General features: G+C 43.1%; 1 protein-coding gene across 3 annotated transcripts in view; it reads left to right on the top strand.

Annotated features, from left to right (window-relative positions):
• Positions 1-23,213, top strand: part of LOC123992988 (ubiquitin carboxyl-terminal hydrolase 2-like) — a 43,425-nt gene that overhangs the window by 3,654 nt on the left and 16,558 nt on the right. For all 3 annotated transcript variants that reach the window (XM_046294698.1, XM_046294696.1, XM_046294697.1), the window contains exon 3: positions 7,756-8,546. In XM_046294698.1, coding sequence (XP_046150654.1) covers positions 7,800-8,546 — 747 coding nt within the window. In that variant the 5' untranslated portion in view covers positions 7,756-7,799. The remainder of the gene's footprint in view (positions 1-7,755; positions 8,547-23,213) is intronic.

The raw sequence follows: 23,213 nt of genomic DNA, 5'->3' as shown, positions 1-23,213 counted from the left end.
AATTGCATAATCAGCGTTATTCGGTGAGTTGGGTGCACTTCAGAAGGACAAGAAATTGAGCTAATGTGTGAACGTTTGTTCACTCAACAAACTTTGCTCACGGGAGCTGAATATCTAAAAAATGTGTTGAGGCGAATTACAAATTCATGTTTGCCTTTGGAAGGTATGTTGTTACAGCTAGATTATATGCCCAAATGTTTAGCAAACTCACAACCCTATTGCCACTGGCTTCCTAACGATTGTACGTTGAATCAACAAACTCAGCTTGAAGTGAGCTGAATTTGAACAAGCTTGTTGAGTAAAATTACAAATGTATGTTTGCTCAAAACCACGTCCGTCATTGTCATATTTCCCAGCATGCTCTATTGCAGGTTAATTTTAATAGTTGTTTATTTCAATACCTGTATTTTTGTGTGTACATTGATTGGTTTAGTAATCTTATGCAACACAAACGTAAATAACATTATTTTTTATAAACTTATCCAATCTGTTAGGAATTTGACTTTTTGCACCCGTTACTGTTTGAGTTTATATGATTTAGGGAGTCTCAATAATCAGTTTACCCTACCCTGGCAGTCATTCTCAATGCAGGTTGCGGGCGATTAAAAGTTTCAATAATAATGTGACATGTAAAACGGAAGTTCCAGACCACTGCATTAAAGTGCCACTGGGCAAACATGGGTTGAAGCAATGTTGTTTCAATGTAATTGGTCAATGTATTGTGACATGGAATCAACATAGAAAATACATTGGATATGATTTTTTTTAAATAACTACTATACTGTTTTCATCTCATTTCAACCAGCATTGTAAACATTGATATTAGGGTAAAACTTACATTTAAATATATTGACTTAATCTGACTAACAGGTTGTTGCATCAATATAATTTCAACGTAATTATCAGAACTATGTATACATTGAAATTGTGTTGAAAATTTCACATATAAACCTAAAAATGTATTTTTCATCCTATATTCAATATTTAGTACACTGAGTGTACAAAACATTAAGAACACCTTCCTAATATTGCGTTGCAATGGACTCGACAAGGTGTCGAAAGCGATCCACAGGATTGCTCGCCCATGTTGACTCCAATGTTTCCCACAGTTGTGTCAAGATGGTTGGATATCCTTTGGGTAGTGGACCATTCTTGATACACACTGGAAACTGTTGAGTGTGAAACACCCATCAGCGTTGCAGTTCTTGACACAAACTGATGCGTCTGGTACCTACTACCATACCCCCGTTCAAAGGCACTTAAATCTTTTGTCTTTTCCACTCAGATACACAATACATGTCTCAATTGTCTCAAGGCTTAAAAGTCCTCCTTTAACCTGTCTCCTCCCCTTCAGCTACACAGATTGAAGTGTATTTAACAATTGACATCAATAAAGGATCATAGCTTTCACCTGGTCAGTCTATTTCATGGAAAGAGCAGGTGTTCATAATGTTTTGTACGCTCAGTGTATATTGGGTGGTTGAGATTGTTAAATTTTAGATTAGACATATTTTATTTGACCTTGTTTCAATGTTGATAGTCAAATGGTATGTTTGAATCAACTCAGTTGTTTCAACGTCATGCTATCAACCTAAATGAAGACTTACATTGAAATAAAATGTGAAGACACAGTCCAACGATTTCTTCCTGTACAGTGACTCCTACTGGTATATGAGGGGTATTGCACTTCAGTGTGAACTTGTCCACCATCCAGATGCCGACCTCTATGTACCCTGCTTGGCTTTTGGAATAAGCGGCGCTATTGTCAGCTGAGCTATGACGTCAACACAATTATACATTGATCAGCTTCCATACTAATTTGCATTGACTACCTAAATAGCGTTGAAAGTAAACTAACTTTTCTTACATGTAAACTTTATTTAACTAGGCAAGTCAGTTAAGAACTCATTCTTACACAAGCTGTATGTGAAAGTAAATTTGGGGTGAGGTTGGGTTGACGTAGGCTACATTAACATCTGATCTGCCCAACAAAGGACACCATGATTTCAACATGTAGCTATGTACTTTCATTCATCCATGGCTGATTGGATCTTTGGAAGTTTAGAACTAGTTACCATTAGCCCTATAAATAGGATACCAAATGTATGATATTGATAATACACTTTTACAGTGTCATATTTTTTGGGGTGAGGGGGGGGGTGATTTCCATTTTTTGTGATTCTTTTTTTTTATCTGCTGAAAGTTGCTTCATGGTTATCGAGTCTAAGGAGGATCAGTTCAACTGTTATTCCATTCTGATTGATATAGATTTTCAAAGAAGCTTTTAAAATTGTTATTAATAGTGTTGTTTTTTCTAATTAAAGCATTTGTATCCTTATCTTTGAAAATGATAACTGGTTTGCCGTGTATTCGTTTTGTGAGGGCTGCGAGGTGTTTACCAGGTTTGTTTGCCATTAAATGGTGTGCTTTATTTGAGTTTGTAGTTGTTGGCTCTTTTCAAAAGTAAAATATCATAAGCCTGCTTATGTTCAGAAATTGTATTTTCTTTACCATGTAAAGATTTTTTTAATGGTATTTTTAAAATGAAGACAGTGATTTCTAACTCAGATTTAACTTTTGCCGAGTAAGAGATTATCATTCCCCTAATGCACGGCTTTAAAGCCTCCCAATTCGTGTTGGCTATTCTCTGTCCTATATGTCTACATTTGTAATGGTAAAGGTTTTTTTGTTTATGTATTTAATACATTTCGGGTCTTGAGGATGCACTCTGTTCATTCTCCATATTCTGTCACTAAGCGTATTTTCTGTTGGTGTAATTAAGCATGATACAGGGGAATGATCCGCTATCACTATATCATGGATTTTTAGATCCCAATGTGTTGTTGAGTGCATTTTGTTTTTAAATGTAGCTCATTCCTGAATAGCTTTTCTTACTTTGAGGGGGGGGGGCACTAGTCTTTTGTAGTTGGGAATTATAGTAATCTCTGGGTGTCCTGTAGGGGTAACCTTTCAACTTCTCAATGTTATTTAGGTAGTCTACGTAAATGAGTATGGAAGCTGATCAATGTCTAAATGTGTTGGCATGATAGCTCAGCTGAGCATCTGGATGGTAGACTAGTTCTCACTGAAATACATTACCCCTCATATATACCAGTAGATGTTGGACTGCGGCTTCACGTTTTATTTCAATCTTTATTTAGGTTGCTATAGCGTGACATTGAAACAATGATGTGGATTCAAACAAACCATTTTACTATCAATGCTGAGAAAAAGGTCACATGAAATATGTCTAATCAAATATGAAATTCAACATCGTTTCAACCAATCAATTGAATATAGGATGAAAAGATTTGTCAAATAAATTTCAACATATACATAGTTCTGATGATTATGTTGAAATTATATTGATGTAGCGACATGTTAAGTCAATGTATTTAAGTTGAAGTTTTACTCTAATTTCAATGTTTACAACGCTGGTTGAAATGAGATAAACAGCACTTGTTAACTTTTCTCAAATTTGATATTTGTATTGTATTGTCATGAAGAATTTAATTTTACACTGGGAAATATGCTAATATGGTTAGAATAAATTCTCAAGGTGAATTGTATGTTTGCTCAACCCAAAATTAAAAATTGGGTGAACATACCCTTCAAATTCAGAATGTATGCTGGTTCAGCTATATGCCCAAATGTTGAGCAAACTCACAATCCTATTGCAGCTGGTTGCCTTACAATTGTACGTTGAATCAATCAAATAAAAACAATTGTGCATAGAGTTGTGATGTAGACTAAGTTGGCATGGACAGTTTGGTGCGATTGCCGGTGGGCCGAGTTAGGGCTTTGGCGTCAGTGAGGCACCTCACAGACGCTAGTCTCTTATCTGCTCACATTTCAGGGTAAATATAGCTCCCCCCTAAGATCCAGGCAACAGGGTACATTACGTGCTCTGATTTCCAACAGTATTCCCAATAGCATTTGGTTTTGTAAGATGACCAAATATATATACAGTGGAGCAAAAAAGTATTTAGTCAGCCACCAGTTGTGCAAGTTCTCCCACTTAAAAAGATGAGGCCTGTAATTTTCATCATAGGTACACTTCAACTATGACAGACAAAATGAGGGAAATAAATCCAGAAAATCACATTGTAGGATTTTTAATGAATTTATTTGCAAATTATGGTGGAAAATAAGTATTTGGTCAATAACAAAAGTTTATCTCAATACTTTGTTATATACACTTTGTTGGCAATGACAGAGGTCAAACGTTTTCTGTAAGTCTTCACAAGATTTCCACACACTGTTGCTGGTATTTTGGCCCATCCCTCCATGCAGATCTCCTCTAGAGCAGTGATGTTTTGGGGCTGTTGCTGGGCAACACAGACTTTCAACTCCCTCCAAAGATTTTCTATGGGGTTGAGATCTGGAGACTGGCTAGGCCACTCCAAGACCTTGAAATGCTTCTTACGAAGCCACTCCTTCGTTGCCCGGGTGGTGTGTTTGGAATCATTGTCATGCTGAAAGACCCAGCCACGTTTCATCTTCAATGCCCTTGCTGATGGAAGGAGGTTTTCACTCAAAATCTCACGATACATGGCCCCATTCATTCTTTCCTTTACACGGATCAGTCGTCCTGGTCCCTTTGCAGAAAAACAGCCCCAAAGCATGATGGTTCCACCCCCATGCTTCACAGTAGGTATGGTGTTCTTTGGAGGCAACTCAGCATTCTTTGTCCTCCAAACACGACGAGTTGAGTTTTTACCAAAAAGTTATATTTTGGTTTCATCTGACATTCTCCCAGTCTTCTTCTGGATCATCCAAATGCTCTCTAGCAAACTTCAGACGGGCCTGGACATGTACTGGCTTAAGCAGGGGGACACGTCTGGCACTGCAGGATTTGAGTCCCTGGCGGCGTAGTGTGTTCCTGATGGTAGGCTTTGTTACTTTTGTCCCAGCTCTCTGCAGGTCATTCACTAGGTCCCCCCGTGTGGTTCTGGGATTTTTGCTCACCGTTCTTGTGACCATTTTGACCCCACGGGCTGAGATCTTGCGTGGAGCCCCAGATCGAGGGAGATGATCAGTGGTCTTGTATGTCTTCCATTTCCTAATAATTGCTCCCACAGTTGATTTCTTCAAACCAAGCTGCTTACCTATTGCAGATTCAGTCTTCCCAGCCTGGTGCAGGTCTACAATTTTGTTTCTGGTGTCCTTTGACAGCTCTTTGGTCTTGGCCATAGTGGAGTTTGAAGTTTGACTGTTTGAGGTTGTGGACAGGTGTCTTTTATACTGATAACAAGTTCAAACAGGTGCCATTAATACAGGCAACGAGTGGAGGACAGAGGAGCCTCTTAAATAAGAAGTTACAGGTCTGTGAGAGCCAGAAATCTTGCTTGTTTGTAGGTGACCAAATACTTATTTTGAGCCATAATTTGCAAATAAATTCATTAAAATCCTACAATGTGATTTTCTGGATTTTTTTTTCTCATTTTGTCTGTCATAGTTGAAGTGTACCTATTATTAAAATTACAGGCCTCTCTCATCTTTTTAAGTGGAGGAACTTGCACAATTGTTGGCTGACTAAATACTTTTTTTGCCCCACTGTGTGTGTGTGTATATATATATGTACAGTACCAGTCAAACGTCTGGACACACCTACTCATTCAAGGGTTTTTCTTTATTTTTACTATTTCCTACATTTGTCGAATAATAGTGAAGACATCAAAACTATGAAATAACACATATGGAATCAAGTAGTAACCAAAAAAGATTTTTGAGTAGCCGTCCTTTGCCTTGATGACAGCATTGCACACGCTTGGCATTCTCTCTGAGGGATCAAAAGAGCACAGTTACACTGTGATAAGTGGGAGAAGTAGGAATGGACAGACTGTGGGAAAGAGTGGCTCAGTGTGAGGTTTCAGAGTTTAGGCCCTATTCAATTATATAGCCTACACCTGCTTGGGAATCACAGGATTTTACAGGTAACGATGGTAACAGAAATATATCCTCTTCGGCAATAAACTTGGATTAGGCCTATAGTCTTTTCAATCTATCTGCCCTTTCTGTATATACTCAAGTAGAGTCCCATCTACTGGACCCTAGGCTATAGCTAGACGGACCTTTGCATTTCTGCAGGGCAAGGGAATCAGGAAGTCAATGGGATCAGTACGACACCTGCTTTCCTGTTTTGACACTGAGATTGTGTGGCAGTCAAATGGTGCTTGTTGCCATGTAGTCATGGAAACCCCCGTTTAACAGAGCCTTTGGGGAGGCTGAAACGCAGGGCAACTAGCATATTTGTGTGTTTCTTGGTTTGAGAAATGAATAACATAATAGTGCTGTGCTACCGCCATCTTAAAAAATCCCAGCCATTTAGGCTGTATTCCCCATGGATGTTGTTTGCGTTTTCCCATTTGAAGTGACGCCGCCAGGCTAGCCTGAACTTGTCTCAGTCAAGGCCCTCATTTTTTGGGACGAGACACCTGCAGCAGCCTAAATTATGTGTATGTATATAATGAGGGCAATTAGGAATGGGTGGGAGTAGGAGTCAGGGATTACAAGTACAAGCACTCTCTCGGGTTTGTACATTTAGATAGACATGGCCAGGTTTGCCTTGTAGTGCAAACTGGCACTGTCGCTGTTGTTTGGTAGTGTGGTGGAGGTAGTGTTCTATGTTTGTTGTCACCTGTTCTCTGCCTATTTAAACAACACACGAAGAGAGGTTGACTTGAAAACATTCATCCCAGCGAAAACAGGGAATCACAAACAAGCTACATTATGTCTGCATACGCTAGTACCTAGGGGCGTTATAGTACTGCTGTTTTATTTAGGGGGGGCAAAACAATAGTGATGCAGACTACAGTATATTGACTTGAGATACTGGCCCATGTTTATCAGCTGTGTACCTTTACAGTCCAGCCATCTTTGCGCAGGGTATAGGCGAAATGGTAGGGTGCATAAGCAGAGGCCTCTTATACCCACAGTGGGGTTTTGGTAAGAGCCTAAGCAAGGCTCGGTTGGGCATGGCCTAGCTAAGCTAACCGAGCAGTAGTATTCCGGCTGGATCTAGCTAGCTGCACAAAGCTGTATGTCTTGGCCTGGCTCCAGTGCTCTGCCTATTCCAGATCCATATGCTGAATTATTGATATATATATATATATATATCATGAAAGAGAGAGAGAGAAGCCTCCCCCACTGAACCCAACACGGATCGACAACACCAGATACTTTTATTTATTCAGACGCTGCACTGCCTGTCTCTCCTCAGGAACAGACTGTGCCACTAGAAACATTCGGGTGCTTCGCTTAGGTGCTTCTCCCATTACAGAATTCCCAGGGGGCGCGTTCAGCCGGCAACAATGTTGTGCGCGTAAACAGTGTTTCAGGGTTCTACTTCAGGATGAATACTGATGACACAGTTAATATTGTGTAATGTGTTCCAAGGAGAGTCACATAACGTTGCTTGTCAAATATCTGTATCCTGTACACGAGTAAAACCTCAGGCTCGAGCAATGAGCCATGGTACAGTGTATTCAGCCCGTTGATAAATAGTGCACCCGTATGTTAAGAGTTGGATGATACCCTTGTGACCTTTGGCATCCTACCTCTCTCGTGATCAGACAAGACTAACCCATAAAAACTCAGATGGAACCGATATGATATAAAATATACAATTACAGTTGGTGGTTATAAAGATTAAAATGTTGCTAAATAAGTTTTCATTTTTGGAAATGAAGTTTTTCCCGCTCACAGTCTGAAAATAGAAACACACTGATTTCTGTTCTTTCTCTTGTCTTGTAGTCGATGCGGTCTTCCACTGCATCACCCGTGGCTGAGAACCTAGCATGTCTCGCGTCTCCACCACCGCCAAGCGTTACACCGGCTCCTCCTATACCAGTGCCTATAGCTCCTATGGCTCCTCCCTGACGCCCTCCTCCCTCAGCTCCTACACCTCCGACCGGGACAGGCTGACCTCCTATAGGAGCAACGCTGCCTCCTCCTCGGGCTACTCCTCCTACAGCTACCTGAGCAGCGCCGCCAGCCGCGCCCGCAACTACAGCACCTCCTCGGAGCTCGACCGGAGCCGGCCCATCCCCCGCACTGACCTCCTGAGCAGCAGCAGCCGGCGCAGCGAGAGCCTGAGCCGCACCCCTGTGAAGACCTATGGCTCGTCGGGCCTGAGCGGCGGCTCCGGTTACACTGGCTACAGCAGCTACTCCTCGTCCACCACGCCCAGCCGCTCCAGCTACCTCTCCTCGTCGCCCGGGGCCTCCAGCATCTCTCTCGGCCGCCGGAGGTCGTCGAGCCAGAGTGACCTGACGCGGGACCTGTCGTCCCTGGGCCTCACCGAGCCCACGTCCCCCTCCTCCTCCAGCGCCCTGAGGGGTTACCGGAGCAGGGCCAGCGATGTGGCCGACTCCTACAACAGCAGCCTGCAGAGATCCAGCTATGGCCTGTCCCACAGCGCCACGCAGGAGGCCTTGAGCAGCAGCAAGCTAAAGAGCGGTGGTGGTAGCCGCTTCACCTCCTCCTATGAGAGGAGCAACAGCAGCAGCAATGGACGATCCAGCTCCCCCACCAGGGACTCCCTGGTAAGACCAGTGTTCTTCTGTTTGCTCAACTGTTTTGCTGTGATCTTAGATTTAGCCTCTCAGGCCACTGACATGGCAGACTGACACCATGTGGGGGCACTCATGGTCAGTACAGATGCTCTGCACTGTTACTGTACAGTACTAAGATCCTGTGTTGGGGAACACTGTCACTCACTACACAGTATAAAAATAGGCATTACGCAATTGTCACAGTATTCATTCATTCGTACAGTATTGAATTAGAAAATGCATCTATGTCAGCTAGCTATATTAGGTCTATTTCCAATAAGAAAGGAAATTAATCTCACAGAGACAAGAACATGCTTAACAAAATCTCCATGCCCCTGTATGTAGAAACACACTGATTTCTGTAAACATTCCTGTTGCCATAGCTCCCATAATGTCCTCAGAAATTCAATTTCTCTCTATGATGATGAATCAGGAAGTTCCTCAGTGAGTCCGTAGCTATAGCCTGGTCCCAGATCTGTTTTTGCTGTATTGCCAACTCCTATGGGTCCTGCATGTTTGACGTGACAATGACCATAGGGGTTGGCAAGGCAGTGGGACCAGGCTAGCCAAACAGTCGGTCTGTGTGTCACTATCTATGTTTCCATGAACTTGTCCAGTGATTTTTAAAAATGTAGATAAAATAGATTAATTTAACTATCGTGTGTCGTTAAAAAGAACTGGATGTAATGATGCCATACCAACAACAAAAAATGACCCGTTTAGGCAAATTGCGCATTTTATAAATTGTCGACAGCCTGTATGACATCCCCCCCTATCATGTCTCAGGTAGACCGCAAAAGCCAGCATGGATAGAATGCAATCATTTACTAATATTTGCCATATTCTAATAATTCTTATGTGCCAACGTATCGCCACAGTTCGTGCCATGGTGAGACTTGCACTCCCGTAGATCTGTAATAATTGGATGGTGTAACTTGCCAGCCAACCAGAAAAGCAAGGCGAAGCAATTCAGGCCTTGAATGTCAGGATAGGCCTCCCGGGTGGCGCAGTGATCTAAGGCACTGCATCGCAGTGCTAGCTGTGCCACCAGGGACTCTGGGTTTGAGCCCAGGCTCTGTCGCAGCCGGCTGCGACCGGGAGGCCCATGGGGCGGCGCACAATTGGCCTAGCGTCGTCCGGGTTAGGGAGGGTTTGGCCGGCAGGGATATCCTTGTCTCATCGGCCACTAGCGACTCCTGTGGCGGGCAGGGCGCAGGGCCAATTGTGCACCGTCTCATGGGTCTCCCGGTTGCGGACGGCTGCGACACAGCCCGGGATCAAACCCGGGTCTGTAGTGACGCCTCAAGTACTCAGGAGGCCTCGCATGGAGAATAATGACATCTTGCGGGAGTGGCTGGCCTGGCTATCCTCCTCTCCTTAGAGAGCAGAGTGTGAATTAACCCAGTTACGGGATTAGCCCTGATTGCTGACCACTGTGGGAAGGAGAAGTGGGAAGGAGAAGGAGGACATTTGTTTCACAACCAGCCAACCATCCAATCTTTGACAAGGCTGTTTTGTTGTTGTTACGGGGCTGCTTTCGCAAACATCTATCACAATTAGCGTCAGGCTCAGGCAGGCAAAGAGGCTGTTGATGCACTGTAATGAAACTCTTCAGTGAAGGATGCATCAAGGCTAACGGTTGTTTGCCACCATGTCTGCATTGCTGAAGCCACTCAAAGGTTGTATGGAATCGTCTCTGTAATTAAAAGTTATCAATCAATGAGGGAATGAATCTCCTGGACTTGGAACAGTGGAACTGGGTTGCCTATTGGACCAAGAGGTTCAGATTTTGTCATTAATGTCACGAGAGGATTTCGTGAGCCCTGTGCTCGAATGTTCTCATCACGTAATTTTAATTATCCTTCCTAATTCTCATAATGTTCCACCCGGACCGGTTTAGAGCAGGGAGTTTATACAATAAATCCCCTTACTATGACAGGAGAGTAGCCAGAGCAGGTGAAGTAAGGGCTAGGGGTTCATGTATAACTGTATAACTGTGATTGCGCTGTATGTGGGTTTGATTTAGGAGATATGGGCTGATAGTTCACCCCACCCTAGAAGATCAACTTGCCAAAGAGGTTTCTAACCGCAAGGGTCTTTCCTGGTTAAATAAAGGTCAGCATAAATAAATATCTGCGCTGAATCTTCATCCTGACTGTCAGGCATCCCTGTTGGCTGAGTCAATGTTCTGTCAGCTCATCCCTGTTGGCTGAGTCAATGTTCTGTCAGCTCATCCCTGTTGGCTGAGTCAATGTTCTGTCAGCTCATCCCTGTTGGCTGAGTCAATGTTCTGTCAGCTCATCCCTGTTGGCTGAGTCAATGTTCTGTCAGCTCATCCCTGTTGGCTGAGTCAATGTTCTGTCAGCTCATCCCTGTTGGCTGAGTCAATGTTCTGTCAGCTCATCCCTGTTGGCTGAGTCACAATGTTCTGTCAGCTCATCCCTGTTGGCTGAGTCACAATGTTCTGTCAGCTCATCCCTGTTGGCTGAATCACAATGTTCTGTCAGCTCATCCCTGTTGGCTGAGTCACAATGTTCTGTCAGGCATCCCTGTTGGCTGAGTCACAATGTTCTGTCAGCTCATCCCTGTTGGCTGAATCACAATGTTCTGTCAGCTCATCCCTGTTGGCTGAGTCACAATGTTCTGTCAGGCATCCCTGTTGGCTGAGTCAATGTTCTGTCAGCTCATCCCTGTTGGCTGAGTCACAATGTTCTGTCAGGCATCCCTTTTGGCTGAGTCACAATGTTCTGTCAGCTCATCCCTGTTGGCTGAGTCACAATGTTCTGTCAGCTCATCCCTGTTGGCTGAGTCACAATGTTCTGTCAGGCATCCCTTTTGGCTGAGTCACAATGTTCTGTCAGCTCATCCCTGTTGGCTGAGTCACAATGTTCTGTCAGCTCATCCCTGTTGGCTGAGTCACAATGTTCTGTCAGCTCATCCCTGTTGGCTGAGTCACAATGTTCTGTCAGCTCATCCAGTCCTATGGTTAGGAAGAGTTTTTATGGAGCCATGTTTTGAGGAATGTGTTGGATTATGACTCAGCGAGACCAGTAGGACCAGCAGCTCCTCATCAGAGCAGCTCTCTCCTAGGCTGAGTGCTGGAAGGTCAGGATGGAAGAAGAGAGGTTGTGTAGGTCAAGTACACTGCGGTATTGATCATTCTAGGAAGACTGATTTTCGGGCCCCTCCCTGCCCACTCTCAAAGACATCTAATTATTCACCTCTCTCTCATTGATTAACAAGATGTTGTGTTTTACACAAGCACCAAAAGACAACTGGCCTTGCTGCTTACTTTAACCAGGTTTCCATCCATTAATTACCTGATGCATGACAGGGCTGATGGAAACAGGACATTCCGGTACAATTCAATAATTGTTGATAAACAATTTGTTCGCTCGACGTGGTGGGATCTTTTTGTCTTTAAAATTAATGATGCGAGAAATTAAGGTGAACACGTCTTTATGCGCACATATTAATATAATAAGCACCATATCGAAGTAAACTTGAGCTGTGTTTGAATACTCATACTAACCACACTAACTGTACTATTTGTGACGTGAATTGAGTATATTGTATTCTTATTGGTCATAGTATGGATATAGTTAGTATGCCAAAAGTTCCCGGATGTCGTACTAAAATCACCAAAATATGAAGTATACACTGAGAGGACACTATTTCCATACTTTATGGCCCATAATGCAATTCTTCAGGAAATGGGTGTGGCTTCACATCGTTTTCAGATTTGAAGAAAATGGTGGAAAATATGTAGTCGAAGTTGAGCAATGTAAAAAAGTAATGACTTTTCAAATAAGTTACCTTACACATTATATTGGCTGACAATTTGTTAGCTACAGTTTTGAAGTCGGAAGTTTACATATACCTTAGCCAAATACATTTAAACTCAGTTTTTCACATTTCCTGACATTTAATACTAGTTAAAACTCTCTGTCTTAGGTCATTTAGGATCGCCACTTTATTTTAAGAATGTGAAATGTCAGAATAATAGTAGAGAATGATTTATTTCAGCTTTTATTTCTTTCATCACATTCCCAATGGGTCAGAAGTTTACATGCAGGCAATTAGTATTTGGTAGCATTGCCTTTAAATTGTTTAACTTGGGTCATACGTTTCCGGTAGCCTTTCACAAGCTTCCCACAATAAGTTTGGTGAATTTTCGGTGCATTCCTCCTGACAGAGCTGGCGTAACTGAGTCAGATTTGTAGGCCTTTTTGCTCGCACATGCTTTTTCAGTTCTGCCGACACATTTTCAACAGGATTGAGGTCAGGGCTTTGTGATGGCCACTCCAAATACCTTGACTTTCTTGTCCTTAAGCCATTTTGCCACAACTTTGGAAGTATGCTTGGGGTCAATGTTCATTTGGAAGACCCATTTGCGACCAAGCGTTAACTTCCTGACTGATGTTTTGAGATGTTACCTCAATATATCTACATAATTTCCCTTCCTCATGGTGCCATCTATTTTGTGAAGTGCACCAGTCCCTCCTGCAGCAAAGCACCCTCACAACATGAATCTGCCACCCCCGTGCTTCACGGTTGCGATGGGGTTCTTCGGCTTGCAAGCCTCCTCCAAACATAACGATGCTCATTATGGCCAAACAGTTCTATTTTTGTTTCATTAGACTAGAGGACATTTCTCAAAAAAGTACGATCTTTGTCCCCATATGCAGTTGCAAACCGTAGTCTGTTTTTTTATGGCGGTTTTGGAGCAGTGGCTTCTTCCTTGATAATCTTCCTTGTTGAGCGGCCTTTCAGGTTATGTCGATATAGTACTCTTTTTACTGTGGATACTTTTGTACCGGTTTCCTCCAGCATCTTCACAAGGTCCTTTGCTGTTGTTCTGGGCTTGATTTGCACTTTTCGCACCAAAGTACATTCATCTCTAGGAAACAGAACACGTCTCCTTCCTGAGCGGTATGACGACTGCTTGGTCCCATGGTGTTTATACTTGCATACTATTGTTTGTATAGAGGAACGTGGTACCTTCAGGCATTTGGTCATTTCTGCCAAGTATGAACCAGACTTGTGGAGGTCTACAAAAAAAAAAAATGAGTTCTTGTCAGATTTCAAATCAAATGTATTTATGTCGCCCTTCTTACATCAGCTGATATATCAAAGTGCTGTACAGAAACCAGCCTAAAACCCCAAACAGCAACCAATGCAGGTGTAGAAGCATGGTGGATAGGAAAAACTCCCTAGAAAGGCCAAAACCTAGGAAGAAACTATGAGGGGTGGCCAGTCCTCTTCTGGCTGTGCCGGGTGGAGATTATAACAGAACATGGCCAAGATGTTCAAATGTTCTTAAATGACCAGCATGGTCAAATAATAATAATCACAGTAGTTGTCGAGTGTGCATCAGCACCTCAGGAGTAAATGTCAGTTGGCTTTTCATAGCAGATCATTGAAAGTAACTCTACCGCTCCTGCTGAGAGAGTTGAAAACAGCAGGTAGGGACAGGTAGCACGTCCGGTGAACAGGTCAGGGTTCCATAGCCGCAGGCAGAACAGTTGAAACTGGAGCAGCAGCAATATTTTGATTTTCCCATGATGTCAAGCAAAGAGGCACTGAGTTTGAAGGTAGGCCTTGAAATACATCCACAGGTACACCTCCAATTGATTCATGATCCTAAACGAGGTCCTAAACGATATCTTAACTGCCATTGATAAGAAACAATACTGTGCAGCCGTATACATTGACCTGGCCAAGGCATCACCACATCCTCATCGGCAGACTCGATAGCCTTGGTTTCTCAAATGATTGCCTCGCCTGGTTCACCAAGGCGGAGATGTCATTTACAAAATAGCCTCCAATACCCTTATTCAATAAATTGGATGCAGTCTATCACAGTGCCACCCGTTTTGTCACCAAAGCCCCATATACTACCCACCACTGCGACCTGTACGCTCTCGTTGGTTGGCCCTCGCTTCATAATCGTCGCCAAAACCACTGGCTCCAGGTCATCTACAAGACCCTGCCAGGTAAAGTCCCCCCTTATCTCAGCTCGCTAGTCTCCATAGCAACACCCACCTGTAGCACGCGCTCCAGCAGGTATATCTCTATGGTCACCCCCAAAACCAATTCTTCCTTTGGTTGCATCTCCTTCCAGTTCTCTGCTGCCAATGACTGGAACGAAGTACACAAATCTCTGAAACTGGAAACACATCTCCCTCACTAGCTTTAAGCACCAGCTGTCAGAGCAGCTCACAGATTACTGCACCTGTACATACATAGTCCATCTATAATTTAGCCCAAACAACTACCTCTCCCCCTACTGTATTTATTTATTTATTTAGCTCCTTTGCACCCCATTATTTCTATCTCTACCTTGCACATTCTTCCACTGCAAATCTACCATTCCAGTGTTTTACTTGCTATATTGTATTTACTTCGCCACCATGGCCTTTTCTTTTGCCTTTACCTCCCTTATCTCACCTCATTTGCTCACATTGTATATACACTTATTTTTCTACTGTATTATTGACTGTATGTTTGTTTTACTCCATGTGTAACTCTGTGTTGTTGTATGTGTCGAACTGCTTTGCTCTCTTGGCCAGGTCGCAAATGTAAATGAGAACTTGTTCTCAACTTGCCCACCTGGTTAAATAAAGGTGAAATAAAATAAATAAATAAAAATTGTCAATTAGCCTATCAGAAGCTGCTAAAGCCATGACATAATTTTCTGGAATTTTCCAAGTTGTTTAAAGGCACAGTCAACTTAGTGCATGTAAACTTCTGACCCACTGGAATTGTGATACAGTGAATTATAAGTGAAATAATCTGTCTGTAAATAATTTTTGGAAAAATTACTTGTGTCATGCACAAAGTAGATATCCTAACCAACTTTCCAAAACTATAGTTTGTTAACAGGAAATTTGTGGAGTGGTAGAAAAATGAGTTTTAATGACTCCAACCTAAGTGTATGTAAACTTCTGACTTCAACTGTACTTTGTCCAAAAGAACCACATAGCATATCATTACAGCAGTATGTACCGGTATGTTGTTAACTAGCTACCTAATGTTAGTTGGCTACTTATACTTCAAACTTGCCAGTGTATTAACGATAGGCTGTCTAACTAACTACCCAACGTTTATTGACTTGATTATTCCCGTCATTATTAGCTTAGCTAAATGGTATTGTCTTTGTGCGTTCTCAATGGATATTCGGGTGCTTTTGTAAATTCGCTCTGGCTATCTACTCCAATTTCAGAGGACTCTCGTCTGAGTGTGCCAGAGCACAGAATAATTCATTTACGAGCGCTCAACACCCGTTGAATATGGCCGATGTCAGTAAAACGTCGGCAAAAAAGTGTAATTAAATTGTCTACATATTGTCTACATACCACCACAGACCTAGGTTGGCACTAAAACCGCACTCAATGAGCTGTATTCCGCTATAAGTAAACAGGAACACGCTCATCCAGTGGCGGCTCTCCTAGTGGCAGGGGACTTTAATGCTGGGAAACTTAAATCACTTTGACCTATTTTCTGTCAGCATGTTAAATGTGCAACAGGGAAAACAATTTGAGATCACCTTTACTCCACACACAGAGACACGTACAAAGCTCTCCCTCGCCCTCCATTTGGTAAATCTGACCATAACTCTATCCTCCTGATTCCTGCTTACAAGTAAACATTAAAGCAGGAAACACCAGTGACTCAGTCTATAAAGTAGTGGTCAGATGAAGCAGATGCTAAACTACATTACTGTTTTGCTAACACGGACTGGAATATATTCCGGGATTCTTACGAGGGCATTGAGGAGAACACCACATCAGTCACTGGCTTTATCAATAAGTGCATTGAGGACGTCGTCCCTACAGTGACTGTACGTAAATACCCCAACCAGAAGCCATGGATTACAGGCAACATTCGCATTGAGCTAAACTGTAGAGCTGCCGCTTTCAAGGAGCGGGACTCTAACCCGAAAGTTTATAAGAAATCCTGCTATGCCCTCCGAACCATCAAACACGCAAAGCGTCAATACAGGAATAAGATCGAATCGTACTACACCAGCTCCGACACTCGTCGGATGTGGCAGGGCTTGCAAACTATTGCAGACTTACAAAGGGAAGCATAGCCAAGAGCTGCCCAGTGACACGAGCCTACCAGACGAGCTAAATAACTAAATAACTATGCTCGCTTCGAGGCAAGTAACACTGAAACATGCATGAGAGCATCAGCTGTTCTGGATGACTGTGTGATCATGGCTCACATCAACACCATTATTCCAGAAACCCTAGACCCATTCCAATTTGTATATCGCACCAACAGATCCACAGATGATGCCATCTCGATTGCACTCCACACTGCCCTTTCCCACCTTGGACAAAAGGAACACCTATGTGAGAATGCTATTCATTGACTACAGCTCAGCGTTCAGCACCATAGTGCCCTCAAAGCTCCACTAAACTAAGGACCCTGGGACTAAACCCCCCCCTCTACAACTGGATCCTGGACTTCCTGACGTGCCGCCCCCAGGTGGTAAGGGTAGGTAACAACACATCCGCCACACTGATCCTCAACACGGGGGCTCCTCAGGGGTGCGTGCTCAGTCCCCTCCTGTACTGTTCACATGACTGCATGGCCAGGCACGACTCCAACACCATCATTACGTTTGCTGATGACACAACAGTGGTAGGCCTGATCAACGACAACGATGAGACAACCTATAGGGATGAGGTCAGACACCTAACTGTGTGGTGCAAGGAAAATAACCTCTCCCTCACCGTGATCAAGACAAAGAAGATGATTGTGGACTACAGGAAAAAGAGGACCGAGCACGCCCCCATTCTCATCGACGAGGCTGTAGTGGAGCAGTTTGAGAGCTTCAAGTTCCTTGGCATCCACATCACCAACAAACTAACATGGTCCAAGCACACCAAGACAGTTGTGAAGAGGACATGACAAAACCTATTCCCCCTCAGAGACTAAAAAGATTTGGCATGGGTCCTCAGATCCTCAAAAGGTTTTACAGCTGCACCATCGAGAGCATCCTGACGGGTTGCATCACTGCCTGGTATGGCACCTGCTCGGCCTCCGACCGCAAGGCACTACAGAAGGTAGTACGTACAGCCCAATACATCACCGGGACCAAGCTTCCTGCCATCCAGGACCTCTATACCAGGCGGTGTCAGAGGAAGGCCCTAAAAATGATCAAAGACTCCAGCCACCCTTGTCATAGACTGTTCTCTCTGCTACCACACAGCAAGCAGTACCGGAGTGCCAAGTCTAGGTCCAAGAGACTTCTAAAACAGCTTGTACCCCCAATCCATAAGACTCCTGAACAGCTAATCAAATGGCTACCCAGACTATTTGCATTGCCCCCTCCCCATGCTGCTGCTACTCTCTGTTATTGTCTATGCATAGCCGCTTTAATAACTTTACCTACATTTACATAATTACCTTGACACTGGTGCCTCCGCACATTGACACATTGACTCTTTTCCCCACTATTGTTATTTACTGCTGCTCTTTAATTATTATTTTTCTGATCTCTTACTTTTAAAGAAAATGTTGGTTAAGGGCTTGTAAGTAAGCATTCCACTGTAAGGTGTAAGGTAAACACCTGTTGTATTTGGCGCATGTGACAAATAATGATTTGATAGTATGGGTATTCAAACACAGGTTTTGAGTCACGTGATGGCATGTTGTGTGGTCTTCCCACTGTGACTCGGGAAAGCATGCAGTTTGTTAGGCTACAAATGAACTTCATTGATGAACTTTCCACAGGGTGGTGAAAGTGCATGATGATGATCTTGATACTCCTTTCCAATAAATACTGAGGTTCTTATTCTGGTGACATGATGATCGAATCATGGCTGCCATTTGACAAATATCAAATGATCTCGCTCTTATCCAATATAATCTCATCATAATGTAGCCTCCCACACTTGATCTGCGAGCTGCTGGCTAGAGTGCAGGTGCCAAAACCAGAGTGGGCACATTTGCTATAATAACAGTTTTTGTGACAAAACCATTGGTAGAGTTTAAAATGCAATTTGTATTCGGTACATCGGAATTTAACTGCAGAAGTTATTTTCATGTGCACTACGTCATCACGCACAGTTTGATGGAAACATCTATTGTGGGAACATTTTGAATATTCACATGAAAATCTGTCACCAATTAAAGGGAAACCGAGCTAATGATATCAATCAATCAATTGTATTTTATAAAGCCCCTTCCCCTTGTTAAGGTTCACAGCATCATGAACTCTACAAAGTAGCAGGACATTTTAGCCAAAACTCTGGTTGCCTCAGCCAGGAGGCTGAAACTTGGCCGCAAGTGGATCTTCAGGCAAGACAATAACCCCAAGCACACATCAAATTCCACAACTAAACGGTTAATTGACCACAAAATCAACATTTTGCAATGACCATCTCAGCCCCCATTGAAAACCTGTGATTTGAATTGAAGAGGGCCGTCCATAAGCGCAGACAAAGGATATGAAGGATCTGGAAAGATCATGTATGGTGGAAGGGTCTTAAGATCCTTTCAATGTCATAAAACATTTGAGAAAAAAGGTTCAGTGTCGTTATCCTTGCAAGGAAAGGGTGCTAGAGTATTAAAAACAGGAGTGCCAATCATTTTGACCCCTATCATTTTTAGATGTGTTACTTGTTAACAAAATCTTTCTCTGAGCAATTGTATTAGTATAAAATAATATACATTTTTGGAGAATACAATCTAGCTCAGTATTTGTATTATTCATTTTATACTGTATTTCTTGCTCATCTTTATCAAGGGTGGCAATAATTTTGGCTTATTGCAGCATAGATACTGGGGACCGAGACAGGGCGTGCCGGAGGACACTGTAGCCCCGTTCAAAGTTACCCGTGGCCAACCATGCAGGATATAACCCCACCCACTTTGCCAAAGCAAGCCCCCACACCACTTAAAGAGCAACTGCCCCTAAACACCAACTTCTCATTTAGAAAACAGCCCATGTGGCATCAATGTGAGTCAAACATTTATTCTACTGTCAAAATGTACTACAAAGTGAAAATAAGATCATTTTTAGAGTTCTGTGAGAATTGTGGTCGTGACTGCATCACAACTTTAATGAAGGTTGGGTCTGTTACAATCCTGCCCACATGCCCACAGCTTGCAGCACACAAGTATTCATAGATTTGGACTGCAGCTGCCTATGGGGATAATTTGGACCATTGGTAAATTACACAATGTACATGGAACAATATGTTAAAATTTCAATGACCTAAAAATCTTAAACCAATGATAAATTGGAGAAATTCATATACACATATTGAAAGCATTTAATGAAAAAAATAAAAGGTGTGAAACATGAAAATATTGTCTAATTTACATTGTGTAATTTATTGACGGTCCTTAACTATCCCAGGGAGATAGGCTATCCAATGTCAAACCAACTTTGCCACGGTCGCACACCAGCTGGCTAAAGCCAATTGGCAAAATAATTTGAAACTCACGTTTGAATTCAGTCATGGCCACTACCATTTCTTAATGAACCAAATCTAAACCGAGGCCAAATCACAAAGGGCAGTCGCAATTTAAGTGGTATCAACAGACAATTGACTTACTATCCTGAGACAAGGCTGAGTATAGCCCACAAAGATCTCTCCCCACCGCACGAGCCTGAGGGGTCGCAAAACCGGACCGGATGATTACATCAATAACTCAACCCACCCAAGGGAATTGAGTATAGCGGAAAAGGCCTGGCATGACAAGATGCGCTCTGGTAGCGACGGAATGGGAGAGTGCGATCAAAATAGTGGCTCGGCACCCGTAATAAGATTCCTAGTGGAGAGTAGGGTGGTTCGTCACTCCAGTGCCTTGCTGTTCACCTTTGCACCCTTGGGCCAGACTACACTCAATCGTAGGACCTGCTGAAGAGATGAGTCCTCAGTAAAGACTTATAGGTTGAGACTGAGTCTGCGTCTCTCACATGGATCTGCAGACCATTCCATAAAAGAGGAGCTTTAAAGGGGAAAGCCCTGCCTCCAGCTGTTTGCTTAGAAATTCTAGGAGCAATAAGGAATCTTATTGACCGTAGCATACGTGTAGGTATGTACGGCAGGACCAAATTAGAGAGATAAGTACATGCAAGCCCATACAATGCTTTGTAGGTTAACAGTCAAATCTTGAGATCAGCCCTAGCCTTAATAGGAAGACAGTAGAGAGGCTAGCACAGGAATAATTACTGTAAGATCAAAGTTTGGGGTTCTAGTCACGATTCTAGCAGCTGCATTTTGCACTAGCGGAAGTTTAGTGTCTTAACCAGGTAGCCGGAGAGTAGAGCATTGAAGTAGTCTAATCTTGAAGTGACAAAAGCATGGATTTGTTTTTCTGCATCATTTCTGGACAAAGTTTCAGATTATTGCAATGTTTACAAAGATGGAAAAAAGCTGGTCTTGAAATATGTTTTTCATATGTTCCTCAAAAGAGAGATCAGGGTCCAGACTCAGAGTAACAACGAGATCCTTCACAGATACTGATTCAAAGGTAAACTCGATGTATTCGGCTGTGATGATGCCTAGTCAACTGAAACCGTTCCTAATTAAGAGCGTCAGAAGTGGGTAGGATGACGAGTGATTTGGTGCCACCTCCTGTGACTGTTAGCAAGCGGCATTGTAAAATAGGCCTCCATGCCTATTATACTGCGCATCCTTGGGAGTCGATCCACATAAGCCTACTGCGTGGGATGTGTGTTCAGCCTCACAAAGCTGATTGACCGACGAACCATGGGAAAACATTGTGAAGGAATTTCCAGTTTTGTGACGCCATCCTGATCTCACATCATGCCATTTTATGTCATCCAGCCAGGCACGGCCAGGCAAATGGTTTAATCCTAAAGCTCAGGGGTGCCTGCTCCAGCTGTTGCACACTACCCAGTGCCCTGGGTTGTATTCATTAAGGCACACTATAGCAAAATGTTCTGCAACGGAAAAAAAGAAAATGAGCGTTTCTTATCGGTCAAGTTCAGGTACTCCCTCCCTAATTCAGTTAGTTTTCTTCCATTTGGAGCATAATGAATACGACCCCAATACACAGCTCCTAGTTACAACGAACAATGCCATCGACATTAGAAGTGGCACTGAGAATAATAGCGCAGTTATTTTCACCAAATCCCATAAACTCATTTTCAATGCCAAATCACTGGTGTGGTGGAATCTAACTCTAAACTCCCTCGTGACAGTGGTCCTAGAAATAGCCCTGGCAGTAAAGTCAACTCCATCATCCTATCTCTTGACCCGGGGCGAGCTGGCTGGCACAGTCCTGGACACAGTAATAATAACGCTGTGTAGTGCTACACCTTCATGCACAGCCTACTGTTCTGTCTTCATACTGTACTATAGTCTGGGGTGGAAAAGCCTGGGCTTTAAAAACCTAGCTTTTAGGCTACTTCTTTATCACCCTTAGCGCTAAGTTTGAGTTACATAGGCCTACTATGTTCTATAAATCGCACAGCAACCCTTTTCCCTTAACCTCAGAGGGCTATGAGGAGTTTTGGGTGGCTGAATTAGTGGCCAGGTCATTACAACAGGTACTAACACACTTTCAGAACCATTGTACAACTCCTGTCTGATGGGACCCCCGGCTTCCCATTATGTGTCCGCAACTCTGCATAAGTGATGCCAGCCTATCACACGTGGGGGAAATTTGTCTGTCGTTTGTCTCTTGGTTGCTTTAGCCTAAGTCTAGACTCCCGTGGAACCAACAATATTTTGCCAGTCTGCCACCTAGTTCAGTCCGATACAGTAGCATAATGCTTTGGCCAGTCTGGTCTGTGTGAAAGCTTTAATACTGAGCCCTCTGGAAAACAATTACCCAGAACTCATTAGGCATTGTATTAATTCCGAGGATTTTAGAGGGCGGGATCGTGAAAAATAGGTCTACCACTCAGCAAGCTGCCCATGATGTCAAACAGTAGCCTAACGTTCACATCTGGTTGGCTGTTGAATTTAAAGCCTTGGGGAGGGGCTTCAAACAGTTCAGTGTGTAGCCAAACTGTATCTCTGTACTCTACTTGGCACTGAGAACAGCAGGCCTTTTGATGTTGGTATTTTATGTGCAACGATGACCATTCAAAGCGTTTTTCCTCTGTTCCGTTCCAGTCAGTGCCCGCAGAATGATGAGGAGCCTAAATATCAACAGAAACACAAAGTCCTTTCCATTAATGTTGTGTTCTGTATTTGAGTGACTGTTGGGTTTAGCCTAGTTTCCGAACTTTGAAAGGTAGCCTAGCCTAGCTTTATGCTGAACCATGGTATTACTTTCCTTTTGGTTGTGCGAACCAATTTGGGCGTTTACTGAAACAAATTAATCTCCTTGACATGCCCTTATCTAGGAAATGTGGTTGGCAGATGTTCATTGATCAAATGTGTAATGATTTGCCTAGCTAACCAGGTCTTTATCTCAGAAGTCAAAATACAAAAATGGATTTCTTTGTTGTGTTTTATAGTTTGCTATCCTTTAGGCTCTGTGTTTTCTTGCATCTCCCCTCAAGGTGGGATTGTTTTACACACACACACACACACACACACACACACACACACACACACACACACACACACACACACACACACACACACACACACACACACACACACACACACACACACACACACACACACACACACACACACACACACACACACGCTC

This window comes from Oncorhynchus gorbuscha, linkage group LG13 (genome assembly GCF_021184085.1).
Source record: "Oncorhynchus gorbuscha isolate QuinsamMale2020 ecotype Even-year linkage group LG13, OgorEven_v1.0, whole genome shotgun sequence".
NCBI lineage: Eukaryota > Metazoa > Chordata > Actinopteri > Salmoniformes > Salmonidae > Oncorhynchus > Oncorhynchus gorbuscha.
Note: the sequence above shows the minus strand (reverse complement) of the source record. Positions and strands in the feature narration are given on the sequence as shown.